We start from the raw sequence: 23,744 nt of genomic DNA on the forward strand, positions 1-23,744 counted from the left end.
GAGAAGGGTCTCTAACAGTGCATTCCTGAAACTCTACCATGAATAACTTTATAATTCATGGTGCCTAAATTTTTTTAAAGAGGAAGTTTTCCTACATACTTTCCTTGTAGGGATTCTTTCCAGAGAGAATTTTGTTTTGCTTTGCTTTGTCTGGGTACCATATCCAGCAGTACTCTGGGTTTACTCCTGGCTCTGCACTCAGGAATCACTCCCTGCAGAACTCAGGTATATGAGAAAGAGAACCTGAGTTCCCTGAGTGAAAGGCAAGAGCCCTACGCACTGTTACTATTGCTCTGTATTGCTCCAGGCTCCATCAAGAGTGAATTTACTTAAAACATATCATTTCCTGGCTATAACCCAGTAAGTAACTCCTTATTTTGGTTAACCTCATCACTGTTAAAGAAAGAATTTAAAGCACCAATGTCCAAATTATCGAATAAAATATAACGATATGGCATATATATGCTAGCCTTTGAACTGATTTCCAGCATCACTTGAGTTTAAATCACCCAGAATACATGCACAGATGGTTATATAATCATCAAAAATGTTTAAATTTCTACATGTGGTTTTTTTTCATACACTTTTTCCAAATATTTTCTTCTTTAAACACCCTTTGCCTTCTTTTCAAACAGATGTTGGTAAACTTTGTGACATCAATTTCATCTGTTAATTTCCAGTAAATGATCTCTGTTCTCCTCAGGATGATCTCACCTACCATCTTTGTCACTGTCTGTACTATGGCACCATTAAGCAGCTTGTACCAGTCTTTCTCTCTAATAAAATGTAAGTTTTACCCAGGGGCAGATCTTATTGATCATGCTAAAGTGGTCTGTTAACAGAAGTTCCAGAAAAGGAGATTAGTACTTTAAATCTTGATTCATAGATGAATATCTGGGCAGGCATACTCCTAATGAGCCAGGATTTTTGTTTGCATGTCTGTGCAGACCTATACCCCTTAAAGTCTGTGATATCTATTACTCATAAGCATTATGACAGGTCACTACACATAGCATATAATGCAACAAATTTGTTCTTAGGAGATAACTATAGATGAACAATACATATTGAACGCCAGGGCCAGATATCCTTTGAAATTTAAGGAAAAACTTTCTTTGCTAGAAAAAGCAAAAGCTGTAGTACAAAAAAATCCTAGGATTATGGAAATAGGAATTTTGTTCCAATAATTTGTTTAATTTGATGTGAGATATTCAGGATCTTTGACCCTCAGTAATATCCACAGAAAAATGCAGGATTAGAATTTGGGAACTTTTAAGATTATTCTATCTCTAAAGATATATATATCAATATATCAATTAAAACCGGTGTAACTGGGGCTGGAGTGATAGCACAGTGGGTAGGGTGATTGCCTTGCACTCGGCTGACCCAGGTTCGAATCCCAGCATCCCATATGGTTCCCTGAGCACCTCCAGGGGTAATTCCTGAGTGCATGAACCAGGAGTGACCCCTGTGCATCGCCGGGTGTGACACAAAAAGCAAAAAAAAAAAAAAAAAAAAAAAATTAAAAAATTTTAAAAAAATAAAATAAAACCGGTGTAACCCTGTGAAATATAGCACTGTAACATTCAAACTACAAACTTTAAGCAGGTCTTCTCTAGAGTAAAAGAAAATGAAGATTACTTGGTCATATTTCTTGCCAAGAAATCCTTTCTACAGATCTCCCCCATTCCTGGAAAATGGTTGATCCTCTGTAAAACAAAAAATACATATTAATATACTCAACAGGTTGAATGAATATCATCATACATACTACAATACATTATAATACCATGATATAGTTACATTTAACCTTTGAATCTTATGTTTTGATGTGCTAATCACTGTAAAAATATTTAAAATTTAAATGATCTTCAATGAATTCATGGAATAAAAAATCTATAATAAGAAAATTAAATTTCTAACTTTTAAAGATATAATAAAAGGAGTTTATGTGGATTTCAAAGTTATATGTGACATAATTAATAATGGGAAGTTCAATATTCAAATTATTTTTGGTATTATAAACTTAATATAACCATACACGTTGGTATCATAGGAAACCTCTGAAAATGTACTTAGTTTACTTCATGTAGTGAATTTTGCATTACTCTTATTATCAGCTTATATTCCATTTAAAAAATAGAAAAATAGGGGCTGGTACAGTGATAGTACAACGGGTAGGGTGTTTGCCTCACACACAGTCAACCCAAGTTTGATTCCCGGCATCCGATATGGTCGCCAAGGACCGCCAGGTGTAATACCTGAGTGCAGAGCCAGGAGTAACCCCTGAGCATCGCTGGGTGTGACCCAAAAAGCAAATTGTTTTTAAAAAATAAAAAAATAGAAAAATAAAGTTTGATTTGCACAGTTAAAATTACAAGATATTTCCATATCTTGATCTCCCTACATAATCTGCTCAATATCGCTCTCATCTTTGAGCAAAATATAGAGTGCCAGACTTAAAACAAGTTTTTTTCTAACACTTTTTCTTTAAAGATGGAAAGAGGTTCGGGGCTGGAGTGATAGCACAGTGGGTGGGGCATTTGCCTTGCACGTGGCCGACCCAGGTTCAATTCCCAGCATCCTACATGGTCCCCCAAGCACCACCAGGAGTAATTCCTGAGTGCATGAGTAACCCCTGTGAATCGTCGGGTGTGACTCAAAAAGAAAAAAAAGGAAAAAAAGATGGAAAGAGGTTAGAAGTTCAATTTGAAAGGATGTAGGCTTCACGAAGTCAGTACTACTGAATAACAACAACAACAACAAAAACCTATGCAGGTAAGTCAGGTGAAATATTTAGTAAGTTGATATATTAAGAACCCTACCCAAAGTAAACTGAAATGCAATCACACAATTTTCAAAAAACAAAAAAACTATTAATCATCATTTATTTCATGATCAATTTCTTACCTGGTAATTTTGCAATTCTGCTATCTTCTCCTGCTGAACTGCAGCATCGCACCATATAAGGTTACTTGTTTCATCCTCATCTGGGGCTTTTATAAATCCCATCTCATCTATTACTAAACGAACTGCAAATAAACAGTTAAACTAAAATTTAAAACCCTCTGAGATATATCAATTGCGGAAACATTTTTGGCCTGTAAATTTTTAATTCATGGTAGTTCATCTGCAAGACGTCCATTAGTTATAGTAGAACTTTATTTTTACATACAACTATTTGCCAAATTAAAGAATACATTATTTTACATTATCAGAAATGGAAAAACTAGTATGTGCCTTCATTTTAAAAAATAGGTTACCTATAAAGGAACTAAAAGAAAAAAAGAAAAGAAGCAAAAATCAGGTTTATCTGTTCTTCTCAAAGGGGAAGATGCAGAAGAGATATGAAGTGGGTCAAAAGATCAGGGTCAAGATCCAAAATGGATAGAGAGAAGCAGTACAGGTGTGTGACACATCAGAGCATATTTTATTATTTTTGATCGTGGATACCTTGACATCAGTCATGTATTGCCTAAAAAGGGGTCTATTTTGTACTCATGACTATAAACAGTCCCAGCAGGAGTAAGGAGGATTATGAAAAAATGTGTACCTACTGACTAATAATATGCTCACTAGTAACAGAACTATTTTTAGGCCCTCCCAAATTCTTAGTTTCAGTTCTTCTAATATGTAACAGATACACAAGACAACTAGAATTTAGTCATTATTCATGGCAGAATGAAAACATGCACATAGCTGAGGCAACACCTCTTCTTGGAAAATGCACTTTGATGGATTGTTGTGATCTTGTATTAGGTACAAAATAAAAATGATAAAAATATCATCAGAACTATACTACAATTTCCACCTCCCCAGTTCAGATCATTTTTAGAAGTTAATACTAATTCAGTCATGTTGACTCAGGCTATTAAATAATGAAGCCGAGTTTGTAGTAGATATTTGAATTCTGATCTTCCTTTCAGCTACAAACTCTTTATTCTTGCTGAAAAAAATATGCTCAGAGTATCACTGTCATCCCGTTGCTCATCGATTTGCTCGAGTGGGCACCAGAAATGTCTCCATTGTGAGACTTTTGTTACTGTTTTTGGCATATCGACTACTCCACGGGTAGCTTGCCAGGCTTTGCCGTGCAGGAGAGCTTACCAAACTCTCCAAGAGGGGTGGAGGAATCGAACCTGGGTTGGCTGCATGCAAGGCAAACGGCCTACCACTGTGCTATGGCTCCAGCCCATGCTCACAGTAAAGCTTGTATTTCAAACTATTGATATGCCCTCTATTATGTGCATACCAAAATTAGCACACTTGAAAATAGTTTATTTTTTCATAAAGTTATAAATTTTATTAGAAGTCAAAGTTTATAACAAAAGTAAAATAACCAGATAAATTTTAGTTTCAACATTTCTGAGTACTGACAGAATGATGTATCTATCATATAGCTGTCTACTAGCAGCCAATGTTTTATTTTTTTCCTTTATCCTTTATTGGTACTTTCCTTTATTGGTACAGCACACATGGGCAGAATGTTGAAAAGGAATCAATTGTTTGAATTTACTTGGATCAGATATAAAACTAAGGAGCAGATACTGTTGGGCTCAAGTTCTGGGGATTCTTGATTGTTTTTTGGTTGAAGACAAAGAAAGGACCTTTTATGCAATAGTGCCTAGAACACAAACATGAAAGAAATGATTGGGAGTGGATGAGATGAGAGAGAGGATTGTAGAGTTGAGGTTGGTATTTTCCGCGAGAGTCTGATTAAACTTGGGATTGTTCTGAAGGCCCAACTGACAAATACAATACAAAAGTTGGCAAAAGAGCAATTCCTCTCTCTTGTGTCACAAGCCACTATGTTGCATTGGCATCCTGAGAACTCCCAACCACTGAACAAAAGCAAATGACACAAAATCCTAGCACCCTGGGAAATAAACTGTCTCAAAGGTAAATGCAAATGAGGAAGCCAGAAAGTCGAAAAGCCGACCTGTTGCTCAGTCTGTGACAAGCACTGCCCAGAGCAGTAAATAAAGAGGAATAAATAGAAAAACCTTAGAGACAGAACCTGTGGTATAGTCAGAGTGAACTACTACTATTAAAATGAGTATTATTAAAATGAGTATTATAAAACTACTATTATTATTGAGAATTATTCTGTAGAGAGCCAGTGAGTAAGAAATATCACATACGAATGGAAAATAACATTTTTTTACATTCATAAAATTATATTTGTAAAGTCAGTTTTATGTAATATCAATTTTATTAGGAAATTCAAAGCTTGGAGAACTGCAAAAATTGAACTTCAAAAAAAAACTACAACCATGGGTATCAAATTCACTTTTTTGTAACTGTACTATTAAATCACACATATGCTTGAATTGAAGTATTTAAAAAAAGCTGGCTCCATTTTAAGGACATCATCCTTCACATCACAGAAAAGAAATTACTGGGGACAGAGAGAGAGTACAGTGAGTAAGGTGCTTGCCTTTCCTATGGCCAATCAAGATTTAATTACTGGCACGGCATATAGTCCCCCAGTCCTACCAGGAGTGATCCCTGAACAGAGAAGCAATGAGAAAAGGAAAGGAGAGAAGAAGTCGGGAAGGAAGAAGGGAGGGAAGGAGGGAAAGCAGGAAGGAAGGAAGGCAGGAAGGTAAGGAAGAAGGGAAGGAGGGAGGAAGGAAGGAAGGAAGGAAGGAAGGAAGGAAGGAAGGAAGGAAGGAAGGAAGGAAGGAAGGAAGGAAGGAAGGAAGGAAGGAAGGAAGGAAGGAAGGAAGGAAGGAAGGGAGGAAGGAAGGGAGGAAGGAAGGGAGGGAGGAAGGGAGGAAGGAAGGGAGGGAGGAAGGGAGGAAGGGAGGAAGGGAGGAAGGGAGGAAGGGAGGGAGGGAGGGAGGGAGGGAGGGAGGGAGGGAGGGAGGGAGGGAGGGAGGAAGAAGGGAGGGAGAGAGAGAGAGAGAGAGAGAGAGAGAGAGAGAGAAAGGTGGAATTCCTTTAAAGTGACAATCCCAGATGGTTGACAGCTAAAGCCAAATCAGTCATTTTAAATGTTGGTCTTTCAGAAGATATGAAGATCTTCTGAGATTAGAAGATATCATTAAAAGATATGAAATAATTGGTAAAATAAAGATAATCATGCAAACCATTTTTTCACATTTCTCTGAATACTTGAGAATCCTCTTCCCCAAGTTTTTCTGTTCTCATTTAAAGAAACTACCATACAATAAATTCCTCACAAATTTATCCTACTTTTTTATTTTTCCTTAAATAATAGAACTTTTAGAAGCTGTTTTTAAAATAGGGTCCAAGCATTATTCTCTAAAGTTTAGATGCAGAATTCACTTTAATGTTCCTCATTATGAACTTCAGTTCATGTTTTATTTAGAAACATAATAATTTCAAAAAAGATCAGTGAATTTAAATCAAATAATTAATTCAGGTTCATGTTCCACATTTGCCATCTGTGTGACCTTGCTTAACCTGCATGACCTCACAAAGCTTCAGTTTTTTCAGTTGTGCCATAAGAGACATTATATAAAATAATTATGTGAAATGTTATAATGTATTAATTCTATGAATGCAATGAGAAGTTACTTCATTATTCTAGAACAAGTTATCATGTAAAATTAAGAGGAAAACTTATCTCAAAAACATGCCAGAGAAATCATACAATGGGGTGGGTGTCTGCCTTGCACACAGCCAACCCAGGTTCAATCCTTGGCACATCCCATACAGTCCCAAAAACCAGCAGGAGTAATTCCTGAGTGCAGAACCAGGAGTAGTCCCTGAGCACCACCAGTTGTGGCCCCAAAACCAAATCCCCACCCCACAAAATACCCTCAGGAAAAGACAATCTTATTTCCTTTAAATAGCAGGTAAATTTTTCTTTTTTACCTTCTGGGCCACTGTTCATTCCATAGCTGACTTTAATTCAATATTTGTTTTGGTTGCCAGGTAACAATGAATCAAATCCACATGCATCTCTATCAATGATCATATAGACTATCAATATTTTATTTTTATCAGCCCAGCAGTGCACCTTATTTTATTATTATATTTTTCCTTATTTGCTTTCTTATAGCTACTGGACACTCCAAATTTATTAACAGAGGGAGGAAAGACAGAGATAAAAGGGAGCAATGGAACAGCACAGTCCATTGCAGATTTATTTGTATAATTAAATGAAGTCATGTGTGTGAAAATGCTGGGTCCATGGTTCAACAGGGCTAATATTAAAACTGGTACCAAGAATTCTGCATGCAAAAATAAGGCACCACCAAGATGAAAATACACATATCCTGACTCTGGATTGATTTATTTATGTTTTATTATGTGACCTGTCAAAGGAACACCTATCAAATTTCAAAAAGTAAGCAATGGCATATCACAGGGTTAAGTAACAGAAAAGCAAGATAGCCCCTTCTCCTTGGCACATGGCCACATCTCTTTCTCTCCTCCGTGCTTGCTTTTCTCCTCCCAACTAGCTCTGATCCAATCTTCCAAGCCTAATCTAGCCATGAGTTCTACTCAGCAGTGATGTACACTACTGGGTAGAATAAAAAGTGGTATGAAATGTCTCTGACAAAAGCTAATAAAATTTCATCCCTTGAAAAACTTAAACTAGTCCCCTTTAAATCAATGGTCCCTAGTGAATCCCAACAGAACCTTAAAGCTATAGAGCGGAAACTGAACACCACTCACAAATCCCTTTTACAATGGTACCTTACCATTGTGCTTTCCTGCTAGAAAATAGGTGCTAGTAGAACTCTGGGAGTTTCCCACTAAGTTGGAAAATCTTCTCACTAAGTTGCTTCAGGTATGTTCCTCTGAGGAACATTTGTTGGGAAAACACTGTGGGACTTCAGTTCTAGTGAAATAGTTCATTGACAACTGAAAATTGACGAATTAGTATAAATGGAGCTGAAATTCACAAGGTAAGAGAAAGAATAATGAATATCCTTAAGTTCCTAATTTTTCTCAATTCTATTAATTTCTACGTATTAAGAAGAGGTGACAATTATTTGAGTACAATCGCATTTATAATGACTTTTGCAATGCTGGTCAAAAGTATATCTATAGCAATTGATTCTTTTATATGCTTTATAATAAAGATGCTACTTAAATATAAAAACTAAAATTCCAATTATTCAAAGAACAGCATTAACAAAGGATTGTTAAGCACAAAGAGATACATTTTACTCCTTATACAAATTAGACTCCCATTTAATAATTAAAAAACACATTTATTTTACTTTTCATTGGGCTTTTAATACTTTGTTTCATAAAGTTACAAAATAGCAAATAATATAAATTAAGCATAACTTTGCCCCATAAAAGTACATACAATTTTTCTAAATACATAAATATACAAAGATCAACTTAAATCTTGGGTTTAGACCTTTGTATTTTTATAAATATTTATTTTACTTTTTTTTAAAATTAATCAAGCTATTGTATTTAGGGGCTGGGGCGATAGTACAGTGAGTAGGTCATTTGCCTTGCATGTGGCCGACCTACGTTCGATTCCCAGCATCCCAGTTCCCTGAGCATTACCAGGAGTAATTCCTGAGTTCAAAGCCAAGAGTAACCTCTGTGCATCACCAGGTGTGACCCAAACAGCAAAAAATATACACATATTATATTTAATCCTAATTAACTAAAGCTTTTTGTTTGCACTGAGGTTCTATTTAACTATTGATAAATAGACAACAAAAGCATGACAAAAGAAAAATTTTAAGGCATTTAAAAATTCATTACACGAGAAAACATCTCTCTGAATTTCTGTACTGATTACAACATCAAACTATTTTTCCAAATTTTATGAAAAATCATGATTTCAAAGAGACCTACCAATTTCAAATTTTGTCCCAGCAACATTTGCTGTGATGGTTCCCTTCTTTTTCTTCTTTCTCACTTTCCCTTTTGTCTTGTTTTGATAAGGCAATTCTGTATTCAGATCCAAGGGAGAGGATCCCTGGATAACTATAAAAGAAATGTAAAGTTCTTTAAACTAAACACTATTGAAATTGTACCATAAGTTATAAATGCCATCCCCCAAAACTTATAAAATTATAAGTTTTAAATCTTTAAGAATCTGAGTAGTTTTTAATTATATATATCATCCTCCCAACCGAATGGTGGCACTGGAACCAGGCAGTTCCATTCCAGCTCCCAGTTGCCCCTGACGCCAGAAGTCATGCCCACAACCCGCTCCGGCACCATCTAGCCACACACAGGAGTGAAGAAACCCGGCGGGCACCACAATACCAGAGAATCCTCTGGGCTCCATACCAAGCCAATATTTCCTGGATGCCCCAGATGGAGCAGGTGCAGTCTCCCCGCCTTCTCCAGATGGAATCCCCGCAACCATGAGCTTCTACAAGCATGACTCTGGTATGTAGCTATCAGGACTATTCCTCCAAAGCACTCGGCCACTTACGGCCATGCGACCTTTCCTGATATGCAGAGTGAGCAATGGAAAATAAATGACCTAGCGTCTGTCCCTGCCCAAAACTAGAGAGAGAGTGGAGACATGCATTGGGGATGGGGGATGGAACCACATGGGACGGGGAATGGAATTGGCCCCTCTCCCCGCCCCAACGAGGCCCCAAGTTGCTGCCCACGAATGGCTCCTGGCTGCTGAACAGCCATGATCCCTGAGGCACACAATCTCAGAACCCAGCGGCTTCTGGCAGAAATGCATCTGGAATGAGCATTAAACTACAGCACCATGCCACCCTGGGTGGGGAAAGGTGTTTGTCCCTTTTGCCTTTTCTCCCCAGTGATGTGGTGGCCGCCACCTTTTCAGAGCCTATTGGACAGCCAAGTATGATACTGCAGTGACATGACACGCACACAAACCAATCTCGGAATCCAGAGGCTTTTGACAGAAATCCCTCCAGACTTATTACTAGAATATCAGAAATCCAATATCATGCGGCCACTTAGCGGCCGTGTGATATCATATGCTTGTCATAATCAGCAATAGAAAATAAATTATCTAATGATGCCTTTTTAGCAGGTCTGATTGTTGGGGAAAATTCCAAATAATAATGGTGGATCTTTTGTCGAAATATTGAATATGATCAAAGTGGAGAGAGAGTAAAGTGGATATCATCTGCCACATAGGCAGGGGGAAGGGTGAAATGGGGGCTATACTGGGGTTCTTGGTGGTGGAGGGTGTGCATTAGTGAGGGGATGGGTGTTTGATCATTGTATGACCGAGACTTAAACTGGAAAGAGACTTTGTAACTGTTCTCACGGTGATTCAAAAAATAAAAATAAAAATAAAAAACCCATACTCTATAACATTAAATAAATCTGCTTACCTGTTTCTTGAGGCAGAGATGGCATTATTGCCAATTACCAAGCAGTGTATACTACCAGACTTAGCTCCTGAGATATCTGGAAGGTCTACATTGGTTTAAGTTGGATATGACCCCAAATCACTGAAACTTATCATTATCTTGATGGAATCCTCAGATTTCAGGAACAAAAGTAATAGGATGAGAAGATACCTGCAGGGATCATAAAAGAAAGTCACTCAAGAGCAAATTTCATGGAATATTTTTAATAAATGTTAACAATGCTATTTTTTGAAAATGCACTATCCACTGTACTATCTTTCCAGACCCCATTTTACTAGAATAACTCAACTCCAAAACCTGAAAACTACTTTTTTGCACTGTCACTGTCACCCCGTTGCTCATCGATTTGTTCGAGCGGGCACCAGTAATATCTCTCATTGTGAGACTTATTGTTACTGTCTTTGGCATATTGAATACGCTACGGGTAGCTTGCCAGGCTCTGCCGAGCGGGCTCAATACTCTCGGTAGCTTGCTGGGTTCTCCGAGAGAAGCGAAGGAATAGAACCAGGGTCGGCCGCGTGAAAGGCGAATGCCCTACTACTGTGCTATCGCTCCAGCCCAGTGTACACACGAGGTCAAGGAATTTGCTGTGAAGGGGAAAGGGAAATGTGGCATCTGGAGAAGGATTTGAGACTTAATGCTGGAGTTTTCTAAGGGATGAAGATATTTATAGTTATGTATTCTTTTTTTTTTTTTTTGCTTTTTGGGTCACACCTGGCGATGCACAAGGGTCACTCCTGGCTCTGCACTCAGGAATTACCCCTGGCGGTGCTCAGGGGACCATATGGGATGCTGGGAATCGAACCCGGGTCGGCCGCGTGCAAGGCAAACGCCCTACCCGCTGTGCTATCACTCCAGCCCCCTAGTTATGTATTCTTGAGAGTGATCTAGGAAGAGCGGTAGGGCGTTCGCCTTTCATGCGGCCAACCCGTGTTTGATTCCTCCGGCCCTCTCAGAGAGCCGGGCAAGCTACTGAGAGTATCGCACCCGCACGGCAGAGACTGGCAAGCTACCCGTGCGTATTGGATATGTCAAAAACAGTATCAATAAGTCTCAATGAGAGGCGTTACTTACTAGTGCCCGCTTGAACAAATTGATGAGTAACGAGATGACTTTCACTCTTTTATACAGACCAACTATTTAAACACACTGCAATGAAAATTTGAAATCCTTTCTCTCTAGCTAGAAAGACAGCTCAAAGGATAGAAGTCTATTTTTGGCCTAAAGAGGCCTGAGTTCAATCCCCAACACTGCCTGTTCCACCCCCCACCTCCACCCCAGCATTGGTATCCCCAGGAGTGGTCCCTGGTTAGTCATCATACTACTTAAGAGATCCGAAATAAACTGAATTAAATTAAATATCTTTTACACCTCAATAAACAAACCTGGCACTTAGGTATCCTTTCCCCCAGTTTTCCAGATATGAATACAGGATAAACGGGCAGTTTGGTTGATAGATAGATAGATAGATAGATAGATAGATAGATAGATAGATAGCACAGCCATTAATAGAAAACACTGACTGTACACCCACTGCTTAATTCACTGAGTTTCACTTTTTTCAGACATTATGCAACATACCATATAGATGTAAAAATATTTTTGCAATCCTGCTACATTTCATACTGCAAGATATTGGTATTTTTCTGAATATTTCAAACTAACAAATTAAGAAAAAGAAAGCAGAAATCATCCCTAATTTATTCTTAGTGTCCAACAATTAGCTGAAACAGACTATTTAACATTTCAGAATGAAAAAAGAAAAGTGGTTTAAAGCTCAGCTTAATCACTTTCTGGAAGTTCTCTGATACCTTTCGTTGGTAACTATTTGAGTTCACAAATCCTTGGCCAACATCCTGTTAGAAGATCAAACAAAGATCTCTTATGGTACCAGAGTATTGTTACATTAAAGTAGGTGACAAAAATCAACAAATGTTTGAGTAATATATTTCCTTGACTATACTAAAAAGAAATTCTAATTATTATAGACTGTAAAAACTGGTTTGTTTATTTTTTAGTAAATCAGTCAAATGACTTTTATTTGTACAGAGTTCAAACAGAATTTTAATCTCTTTCCCCATCCATACATAAATTAAAAAGTCTGAAAGTTATTTTATTCATACATGTACTCATTTAATTCCATTTTTGGTTTGGTGAATAACTATAAACATGCTTTTAAAATTTCAAGGACTTGATTCTACAATCCCATAATCCCATTTCTAAACACTTCAATTTATTCTGAGTATGAAAGTCAAGAAGACCAATTAGGAGAAAGCAAGTATCAATTAACTTTGAAATACTTGGAGCCACTGGTTTTCTAATAAGTAGTAAATAACTAATAAGCTATTCAAAAGAGTAAATATCAGAATAGTTATCACATAGTAAGGGAGCAACAAATAGCCAAAGACAATAGAACTGGAGAACTGGTCCACAGAATTGAGCTTATTAGGCAGGATGGAGAAGTGGAACGGGAAGGCCTTTGGGATCTTGGTGGAGGCAAGTGGGTACCGGGTGACAGGAGTACTGTTAGAATGATGTGTGCACAAAACTGCCATTAACAGTATTAGAAATTCACTATACCTCAGTACATATTTTTCCAAAGTACAGTATGTCAACATTATTGTCTTCATAACAAAATGAAATTTTATATTTAAATTAGATAAAAATAATTTTACTTTGTTTTATGTTTTGGATTTGGCGGTCACACCTGGCTATGCTCAGGGCTTACCCCTGGCTCCACACTCAAGGATCATGCCTAGTGGTACTCAAGACAAGATGGGGTGCTAGATTTTGAACCTAGGTCAGCTGCATGTAAGACATGCACCTTAACTGCTTTACTATGTCCAATCCTTATGTAAAAAGTTTTATTCATATAAAATGATACAAAGAACATTAAAAAAGTAATTTTTTTATTTTTATAATAATGAATAATTATTATTCATTACTCTGCCACTCATCAAATAGAAGGCTTAATTTTTAAAATATGTAGGAAAAAAGAATTAATCAGAACGTGAGAAATGGAATTCAGTAGGAACCATGCCACGGGAGTGGGCAGGAGGACTGAAGGAGGGGGCAATGTCTGTGGCAGAAGGAAGGTGGTACTGAAAGGCGATTAAGTAAGTATTGTGTATGAAACCCTACCACCAATAGTACCATAAATCTTATTGCAAAAACATATTTTAAAAAAAGTACAAGTGCCTCTTGTAAAAGCAGTGTAGGAAGTAAATAGGGCAGGAGGTGGGGTTTGGGACACTTGTGGAGAAAACTGGACACTAGTGAAGGGATCAGGGTTAAAACATTGTATGTCTGAAACCAAACCATAAAAAGAAAAGAACTAACCATTTTTTCCTTTAAAGTATAAAATGATAACCAATAAGGATAGTATTGTTAGAACTTTTAAAGACAAAATCAGAAGACAAGACATATTTTGTATAAATAAAATATGAGGCAAATTTAGGCCTTTTCCAACAACCCTATTGTAAATCTAAGTAGTAGTAAATGCTAAGTATGAGTTCCCTGCACAAGTTAACCATTGGTTGGTTACTAAAACAATCTAATTAAAGTCAGTCTTAACAAAAAAAATAGGATAAAATTTTAAAAGTATTATAATGTAAAATAAGAATGCATTCGAAACCTTTGATGGTACTTTGGAAGGGAAAGGCAAAGGAACCAATACAAAGCAAGAATACAAGGAACTAAATACAAACCAAGAATACCAGGAACTAAGCTGTTTCACATCATTTCATTTGTATTAGTGAACCAAATATGCTCAGGTTATTTTATTCCAATTTTGCATACGGAAAAATTTAGAGACTGTGGCTAAAGTGCCACCTAAAATAACAATAAAATTATTTGTCTCTAAATCCATATGCATTACTACTTCTAGTGCTCACCCACAAAAACTGAGCCTTTAAACATGGCATGCTGATGGTTTTGCATAGAAGCTTAATTATGCTTGACTGGTATGTTTAAAAGCTGGGGATCAGGAGTAAGACAATAAAACTGTGGTTTAAAATGTGGTCTAGGTCACAAAATTGCATCAGATTTAATCTGTCTTCTTGGAATAGCAAGGTAGCTATTTTTATCCAGATCATCTTCCTGTTTATCTTTCATGAACTGTACTCCAACTCAACAAATACTATTACATACCAGGCACTGTCCTTGGAGAAGAAAATACATTAAAAATATCTTTCTAGGGTGGGACCAGAGAGATTGTACAGCAGATTAGGGGGGGTTGCCTTTTACGAGGCATACCCAAAAATGATCCCCTGAGCCCACCAGGAGTAATCCCTGAGTGCAGGGTCAGAAATACAGTCAGTGTGAAGGGAGGAAGGGAGGGAGGGGGTGGAGGAGGGAGGGAAGAAGGAAGGAAGGAAGGAAGGAAGGAAGGAAGGAAGGAAGGAAGGAAGGAAGGAAGGAAGGAAGGAAGGAAGGAAGGAAGGAAGGAAGGAAGGAAGGAAGGAATCAAAATATCTTCCATTGTAATGCTTGCATTCTAGAAAAGGAGATGTAAAAATTTGCTAAATGTGTGCTTATAAGTGCTAAGAGCTATGGAGGGAAACAGATTAGAAAATCAGATGTACACTAACTGGAGATGGGGTGAGGGGCACGGGGCATGTGGTAGGAGGCAGAAGGACAAAGACAGCTATTTTAAATAACAACATCCAGGTAGGACTTAGTGGTGATGTGGTATTTCAAGGATTGTAATGACTTGTCACAAGTGGGGTTTATAAAACTAGAAAGCATATATGCCCATATTAGCATTTATGTAGGGGTGTGAACTTGTGATGCTCAAGAATGGGGAAATGTACTACTTTCTGTGCTACTAAACTGTTAGCCCTCCAATATGGTTCTTTGTCCCAAATCTTGGTTTTCTGGTCTATTTGTTTTCTACCTATTTTTTGATTACTGTTTTCACACGGCCAACCTGGGTTCGATTCCTCCATCCCTCTCAGAGAGCCCGACGGCAAGCTACTGAGAGTATCCACCCGCATAGTGGAGCCTGGCAAGCTACCCGTGGCATATTCGATATTCCAAAAACATTAACAACAAGTCTCACAATGGAGATGTTACTGGTGCCTGCTCGAGCAAATCGATGAAAAACAGGATGACAGTGCTACAGTGCTACACTCTTGTTGACTCTTTGGTCCTTGCCTCCTAACCACATAGGAATGCTGTGATGATCAACATTCAAAGAACAAATAACAAATGATGAATCTCTATTTGCCTGAACAGGTTATATGACACAACAATAATAAGTAACCCCAAACTGGGGCCAGGGCAATAGTATAGCAGGTAGGGCTCCTGCCTTGCACATGGAAGAACTGAGTTCAATCCCCAGCATGCCATATGGTTCCTCGAACACCACCAGCAGTAATCCCTGAGTGTAAAGCCAAGAGTAGCCTCCGAGGATCACTGGGTATGACCCAAGAAGCAAAAGGGGAAAAAAAGAAGGAAAAAAAATAGATGCCAACAGTTAAATACAGCAGTGTTTATATACATGGAAACGCGGTAAGATTCCTGCAAGTGTGTTTTAAACAACCCCAAATCTATGGACTATAAAGCATCGAAGGTCTATTTTTCAAATCATCCTATTTAAATCATATCCACTGAAAAATGGAAGGATGGATGGAGTCCATACATCGCAGTCAGACGAGAACACAAGCCGCCAGCAGCCAGCAGCCTATCAACAATAGTCACGGTGCCAGAGGGAAAGAGAATTCTGGAGAAGCACCAAATGACATACAAAATTTATACTTAAAATTCAATGGCCTAGAGTGATACATGACTCTTGTCATCAAGAGCTAGAAAGTACAATCATTTTGCAAGACCAGGAGGACAAAAGAGACAGTAAGTAAGAGCCATCATGGACACCTTGATTTCTCTGTATTTGCACATAACAACCAACGCACAGACATGATTTCCTAGCTCTCCATAGCTCCACTTATTCTTCTATTCACATATTCTCTATGGTATGAAAAAAGTGGACTATATTCTGGGTATAGTCCACTTGGCTTTATAGCTGGTAATTAAACTGAACTACTAGGGCTTAAAATGCTGATGATCACAAAGTGCAAAACTTTTTTCCCAAAAAAGGAATTAAAGAAAGGTAGAGTAGTCACTAACAGAAGATGTACTATGAGCCAGGCACTCTTCTAAGTTTTTATATACAAAACTCTGACACTTACAACCCTAAAAATCCATTATAAAGATCTTCATAGAGAGTTGTTTTAAAACGGTATAATTAACTTTGCAATGACAATGGAACACCGATAAGAACAAACCCTCCAACCAAATAGGACAATCCTCCCTCACAATGCTCAAGGGGTCTTCGGGGCCCACTCCAGGCTGGAAGGTTCAACACAAGACCCAGAAATATGGGAATGTTTGGGTCCGGCGGTTTGGGGGACTATATCCAGTAATGATGGAGATTAAACTCAGGTTTTTCACACGCAAAACTGAGTTGACTTCCCGACCCATAAGAACATTTTAAAATGCAAATCTGATTGGGGAGGGTGGGAGGGACACTGGGTTTACGGGTGGTGGAGAATGGGCACTGGTGAAGGGATGGGTTCCAAACTTTGTATGAGGGAAGTATAAGCACAAAAGTGTATAAATCTGTAACTGTACCCTCACGGTGATTCTCTAATTAAAAATAAATAAATTTAAAAAAAAATGCAAATCTGCTTCAAGATAATCATCCTTGAATTCTAAATTGTAATTATTTTTACAACTTTCAAAAATAAGGGAGGAAGATGGAATTTTAGATAGCACTTAAATAGAGATAGCACTTGCAGTGCACATGGCCAACCCAAGTACAGTCCCTATGCAACACCTGGACCAAGTGATCCTTGAGCAAAGCACCAAGGGTAAGCTCTGAGCACCACTGGGTATGACCCAAACCATCTTCCACCTAAAAGGTAAGAAATTGAGGAATATGAATTATATATACAATAGTGTATCTTTGCAATGGATTTTTATTTGGAGTAGCAGGAATCAAATATACATCTCATGCATGTGAGGATGCTGCTCACTGAATCACATTCCCAACCCTGCAATAGTGCAGGCTTAAAATCAAGGACTGGAGAAAGAGTACAGTGGAGAAGGCACTTGCTTTGCACAAGACTGACCTGGGTTAGTATGAGTTTCAAAGAAAAAGCACAGGGGCGCAAAGGGGATGAGAACCGTTTCTCTGGCCGGCCCACAATGACAGATGGACGAAGGAGTGGGGAACAGAGAAACAGGGGAACAGGGCCCCAACTTGGTCCATAGTCAGTTTATTTCTCTTTCCTCCCCAGTGTAGTCCAATCTTTCCCTTACGACGCCATCGTAGTCATAGTTTTGGTCGTAGTTCCAGTCATCACAGTTCCATCACCTTAGTTCCATTCTCAGAGACCTCAAAGTCCTCTACCAGTCCTTCTATTTCTAGTCCTTATCATAGTCCTAGTCCTCCTTGGCCTCTAGTTCTCATCTGGTCCCCTCTTACCCCTTACAGCATAGTTATATAGAAATCATGAAGGGTGGGGTTACACATAGGTGGGGTTGAATATTGTTTTAACAACAAAAGGAGGTAAAGCCACTCCTTCAGGGAAAGTTCTAGGGGATTAACTCAAGGATAAAATCTCACCTGCTGGTTCCACACTCCAGATTACTAGGAGATCTGCTTAAGGGCGGAATTCCATCTGGGTGTATTGCTTTCTCCTTTCCTCAGCTAGTAGTCCATTTAAACAATCATAGTAAATTTACTTCTGATAAAATTTCCAGTCATTTTGTATGAACACAGTAAGCTATATATTAAGCTTAAAGGTTGACTCTTCCTAGGGACATCTTGCTATGTATCCCAGACTACAGTCCTCAGGCCAGGTTAGTCTTTCCTAAGCCTAACAGGGTCCTTATTCAGTTACTTCTTTTTTGGATCATGACAGAATTCGTCCCATGACCATGCTCTTAACTTATACTTCTTATGGCACTTAGCTTATCCTCTTTCAATGCCAGCTTATAGCTGTGCCCTGGGTCCATCCAGTCCCTTCATCGAGACCCTCCTTTTGGGGCTGTTAGGAAGTAAGGGCAACTGAAGCTTAAGTCAGGTAAATATGATGGATGCACAGGAATAAATATTATTTGAAGTCAATTAACTCCCATGTTACAAAAGCATAACATCAACTGTCTTCCTGTGTCTATACAAAAAGGATATTGTGAAACCATGCAAATGACATAAAGGAAAGAGAAAAGCAATATAGGATTATTAGTGCCTGATGGAATTGGGTGTGCCTCAGGAGCACTATTGTTTGAGTAACTCAATAAATTTAAGCTCCCTGTGGGAGGAGCAAGGATAATGCAATGTTATCCAACAGGTTGGATCCCTGGGACCACAAATGGTTCCTCTAACTCTGCAATGAATGGTCCCTAGAGGAGAGTCAGGAGTAATATCTGATCAACACTGAAAGTGGCTCAAACACACACACACACAAACATGCGCACACACAACACACACAAAGTTTAATAATTTTCAAAATAATAACCACATACACATATATTTCTACAGACTTCTAGGTAGAAATATATGTATATCAGTACATTTATTAGTGAATTATATGTGCAGACTTATGCTTGTAAAATATGTTTGAGACCTCTTGAGATATCTAAGTTTGATGCCTCTTAAGAGAAAAGAGGGAAAATGCAACAGCATACTACAGAGTGCATGCACCTATATTCTTTTGCCTTTATTATGTTTTACCCTTTGAATATGCAGAAATGCAATATTCACTAAAATTTTTTTGAACCATATTATTTCTCCTTGAAAATACTGTATTCTCAGTAGTCACAATGTTAATGCTTAGTTTAAATCCTCATTCATAATAATAAGGAGTCAGTAAAGGGTTTAAGAGGAGTAACACAGGGGCTGGAGCAATAGCACAGCGGGTAGGGCATTTGCCTTGCATGCAGCTGACCCGGGTTCGATTCCCAGCATCCCATATGGTCCCCTGAGTACTGCCAGGGGTGATTCCTGAGTGCAGAGTCAGGAGTAAACCCTGTGCATCACCAGGTGTGACCCAAAAAGAAAAAAAAAAGAGGAGTAACACAACCAAAATCTTCTTTTGATAAATAAAACTGAAATACAACTAAAAAATATGTATCACAGGGATTGGCAGAGAGGGTAGGAAATAAAGAACTTGTTTTACATGTGGATGGCATGACTTCTACCTCTCTGGCACTATATATGGTCCCCCAAGCACTGTGAGGCGTGATCTCCGAGCACAAAACCAAGAGGATGTCCTAAACACAGTTGGCTGTGGCCCCTAAAAAATTTTTAGAAAAGTGTACAAAAGTCCCAGAAATATGGCACTAGCTTGATCATAGAAACAACAGACATATAAGAAGAAAACAACTGCTCTTAAATAACTGTAACAAAATTTGGTGATTGAGAAGGAAAGTACTCAAAATTTGGTGATTGAGAAGGAAAGCAGAAGAAAACTACTGCTCTTAAATAACTGCCACAAAATTTGGTAATCTCAATGATGTTCAGAATTTTTGGTTTAGGAGAACTGGTGGAAGACAGCACAAATCATAAAGGGAAGAGAGATAACTTTGAGCACGGGAAGGTTTCTGTTTCATATTTACAAAAAAAATCTTAGGTGGGGGAAATAGAAAATAAAAATATTAAAGAAATGATTGACTAGAGAGAAATAATACTGCTAAATCTTTCAATTATTTCTAATTAAACTTAGAAAGATCTTTTCCAGAATCTCTGCCAAGAAATAACAATAGGTTTTCAAAATGTCCAGCTGCCCATTGGGTGAAAAGATGACATCATCCAAACAACTGGGAGAACAATGATACATGAGCACCACTTACAGTGTGTTCATATTACAGAGGATTTTTAGAAAATCTATGTAGCCTATGAACACAGAAATTTTTGTTTATCTCAGACTAGGTATAGTGCTGAAAGCTCTTGGCCTGAAGAATATCATTTTATGAAGTAGTTCGTAAATCTTACAGAAATTCAGCATATATTAAATAAAAAATGATAAAAAGAAACTATTAATTCATTCTAATAAAAGGTAACATTGACTTTGAGCATAGCAACTTCTCCTAATCACCGTTTACTTTCTAAATTGCATCATTACTGGTATTTGTTCAATAGTTATGATTAAATGAGAGCCTTAAATAAAATGTTTCCTAAGGTCTATGAAATTGTTTTGGAGTTCAGGCTAGTGTGACTGAAAAGTACACTAGTCTAACAGTGTGCCTTGGAGGCAATTCCCCTTATTAACAGGTATATTTCCAGTACTTTGAATAATAAAACAGGCAAAAAGCTCACTAAGAGATTGTTGAACTAAATAAAGTTCAAAGCAAGTAATAGCTATCATTCAGTTATTAAAATGACATGCTAAGTGATACAATAATGTAACTAGTCAAATCTTTAAATAGAGAAAAAACCTCTTGGGTACATTTCTCATAGAATATAATGTTGCACTTCTACATAAATCTCCAGGAGCATAGACAAAAATCTCACTTGATCCTAAAAACAGCATGTGATGGTATCAGTTTAACTACTGCATATAACACTCTTTTCAAAAAAAAAAAAATGCCTACTCTCATTCCTTTACCCTGCAAAGAACTGTACCAAATCTAAGATGCTCACATCCTCAAAACACCCAATCTATGTTTGACTACACAAAGATCCCTCTTGTTCTAAGCCATGAGGTTGAAACTGAAGGTCTTTTGCTCCCAAGCCTTTCTAACTTTCACTAAACTAGATCACAGGTGAAAGACAGGGACTGTCAGAACCAAAGAATTTCTAAAATATTCAGTTCATTAGTTCTGCCAGATACACACAATAGATAACAACATGTGCAGCTGCTCAGCTGGTGAGCAAATGACATCACCCAAATGTCATTTGATGCCAGCATTTAGAGCTTTTAGCATCCAAGATTTAACCTTTAACTTCCACGAAAAACCTGGGACTTGTTTTATATTCCTTATTTCAGTAAGGGACACCATTCTATACCCAAATCTTAGAGAAAGATATGAATGAGAACAATTTCTTTAATGTTTCCTTCGACTTTCTTATTTGCTACTCATTCAATATACATCTTGCTATAATATCGAATGACTTAAAATAATTATTATCTTTAGGGGCTGGAGTGATAGTACAGCGGGTAGGGTGTATGCCTTGCACATGGCCAACCTGAGTTCAACCCCCGGCATCCCATATGGTCCCCCAAGCACCGACAAGAGTTATTCCTGAGTGCAGAGCCAGGAGTAACCCCTGAGCATCACTGGGTGTGACCCAAAAAGAAAAAAAATGATAATAAAAATAATTAGCTTTAAAAAAATAATTACTATGTCTCCACTATTTCTAAAATGAGTTTTTAAAATTGTAAATATATAAAATTCACTGGGTTGTAAAATAAGACTACATCATCCATATCTGTTCATAAGTTAACTCATGTTGAAAGACTACCAGCTGCCTATCTAAACATCACCACCAGTTCTTCCTTACAAATGAAACACCTACTAGGTTATTATTAAAGGTGGCATTATGCTGATCTAATTAACTATATTTCTCAGACTTATCTTTATGGATGCATTTAGCCATGTTCTGTTCAGTGAGGTATAGCATAAGTTGTTAGTAAAACATACTAATAAAACACTTTAAAGGACATGTACGCAGTCTATGTACACACATTTATTTGCTCTTCTTTTTTCCAGAATGGCATATAAGTGTGATTACAGAAGCTATAGCAATTCAAAGTAACACTGGTTTTGCAATAGAAATCCTACCACACTCCTGGGCTGCCTATCTCCAGAGAAAAGAGAGTTCATTTTGTGAACTTATTATGATTTTAAGTTTCTGCTATCATCAGTTAGATGTACCTTCTGAGAGACATTCTGCTTCAAAATTACACGGACAGTATAAAGCTGAGTGAAATGAATCAAGAAGGGGACAGACACAGAATGATTGCACTCATTTGTGGGATACATATTAAAAAAAATAGTATGAGACAAATACCCAAGGACAAAAGAAAAAAGAGTCATGGTTGGAAGCTTGCCACAAGTAAGGAGTCGAGGAGGAGGGGAAGGGCAGTTAGGATAGAGAAGGGAACACTATGATAAAGAGAGTTGGAAATAATCACTCTGAAGAAGAACTCAGTCTGAAAGTAGGTACAGAGATATACATGATAACCTTTCAGTATTGTAAACCATATTCAGTATTGTAAATCATAATGCCCAAAAGGAAAGCAAGAGAAAGAGGGGAAAAAAGAAAAGTGCCTGATATAGAGACTGGCTGGGGTCAGGGGAGTGGGGAGGAGAAGTAGCAGGAGTAAACCCGGGGAGACTGGTGGTGGAAAATATACACTGGTGAAGGGATAGGTTTTGGAACATTGGATGACTGAAACCAAATCATGAACAGGCTAAGCACATGATTTGTATGGAAGAGTCTGGGTTTGACCCCCAGCACAACATCGTCCCCAAGCAATACAAGGAAGAGCTTCTGAATGTGAGGTCAGGAGTACTCCCTGAGCACTGCCATATGTGGCGTCCCAAAATAAAAAGTACAATTTAGATGAAAATCCTTCTGTACTAAAAATGACTGTACTGTGCTAAATGCAAAGCCATTAGCACAATGACTTTGGGATTGTTCTTCCAACAGCCCCGTTTTAGCCATTTCCTGTAAATAATAATCTGAGTTTCCTCTTGTGGAGCCCTACTCTCCCCACTCTCATTCCATGGTTTTGGATGTGTTTGCCATTGATCCCAGCTCCAAGGGTAAGCAAATGACTGAGGTCTAAATCTATGAAATCCAATCTTCTTGGCTGTGGAACTGACTGTGAGATGCAGGATCCAACTCAGGCCAGCCAAATTCAGGCCAGCTGGAGTTCAGATTCTAAAGAAGAGAAGCTCTGTTCTGACCTGCACTTGAACCTGAGAAGACATACCTATACTTGTTCTCTTATCTTGCCTTAACACTCTGAGAGTGAAGTCAACACAGAGACAGAAAGCAAAAAAAGACAGATGCCAGGATATTTTGGTAACAAGCAAAAAAAAAAAAAATCCCTTTTTTATTTGTTTAAGCCAGGTTCCTACTCAATAAAAATAATAATAAACATAAGTTCTATTTTTCATTTTGTTTTTAAATTTAAAAAATCACTCCATTATGTACTTATAAAAATGCCACAACTCAAGAGAAACATGTGGCTTCTAATGTTTTCCTTCGTAAAATTATAAATAGCCCCTAAGCAGCACCTTTTACAATGCCTATTAACATCTCCAACCTCAAATACTGAACCTAAAATACAGAAATCAAACTGCCAAGCTAACATATCATAGGGATAGACTTGGACAGATTTATAAATTTGACATACACAAATTTCAACCCTATCTGGAATAAATTTGCTACGATTTTTATATCCTTCTTAATTA

The 23,744-nt window shown here is 37.8% G+C and overlaps 1 protein-coding gene across 1 annotated transcript in view; it reads right to left on the reverse strand.

Moving 5' to 3' along the window:
- Positions 1-23,744, reverse strand: part of TTLL7 (tubulin tyrosine ligase like 7) — a 171,452-nt gene that overhangs the window by 114,560 nt on the left and 33,148 nt on the right. The window contains exons 2-5 of the mRNA XM_012931648.2: positions 10,278-10,466; positions 8,800-8,931; positions 2,911-3,032; positions 1,642-1,709 (exon numbers count right to left, since the gene is read on the reverse strand). Coding sequence (XP_012787102.2) covers positions 1,642-1,709; positions 2,911-3,032; positions 8,800-8,931; positions 10,278-10,302 — 347 coding nt within the window. The 5' untranslated portion in view covers positions 10,303-10,466. The remainder of the gene's footprint in view (positions 1-1,641; positions 1,710-2,910; positions 3,033-8,799; positions 8,932-10,277; positions 10,467-23,744) is intronic.

The sequence above is a fragment of the Sorex araneus genome, chromosome 5 (genome assembly GCF_027595985.1).
Source record: "Sorex araneus isolate mSorAra2 chromosome 5, mSorAra2.pri, whole genome shotgun sequence".
Lineage (NCBI taxonomy): Eukaryota > Metazoa > Chordata > Mammalia > Eulipotyphla > Soricidae > Sorex > Sorex araneus.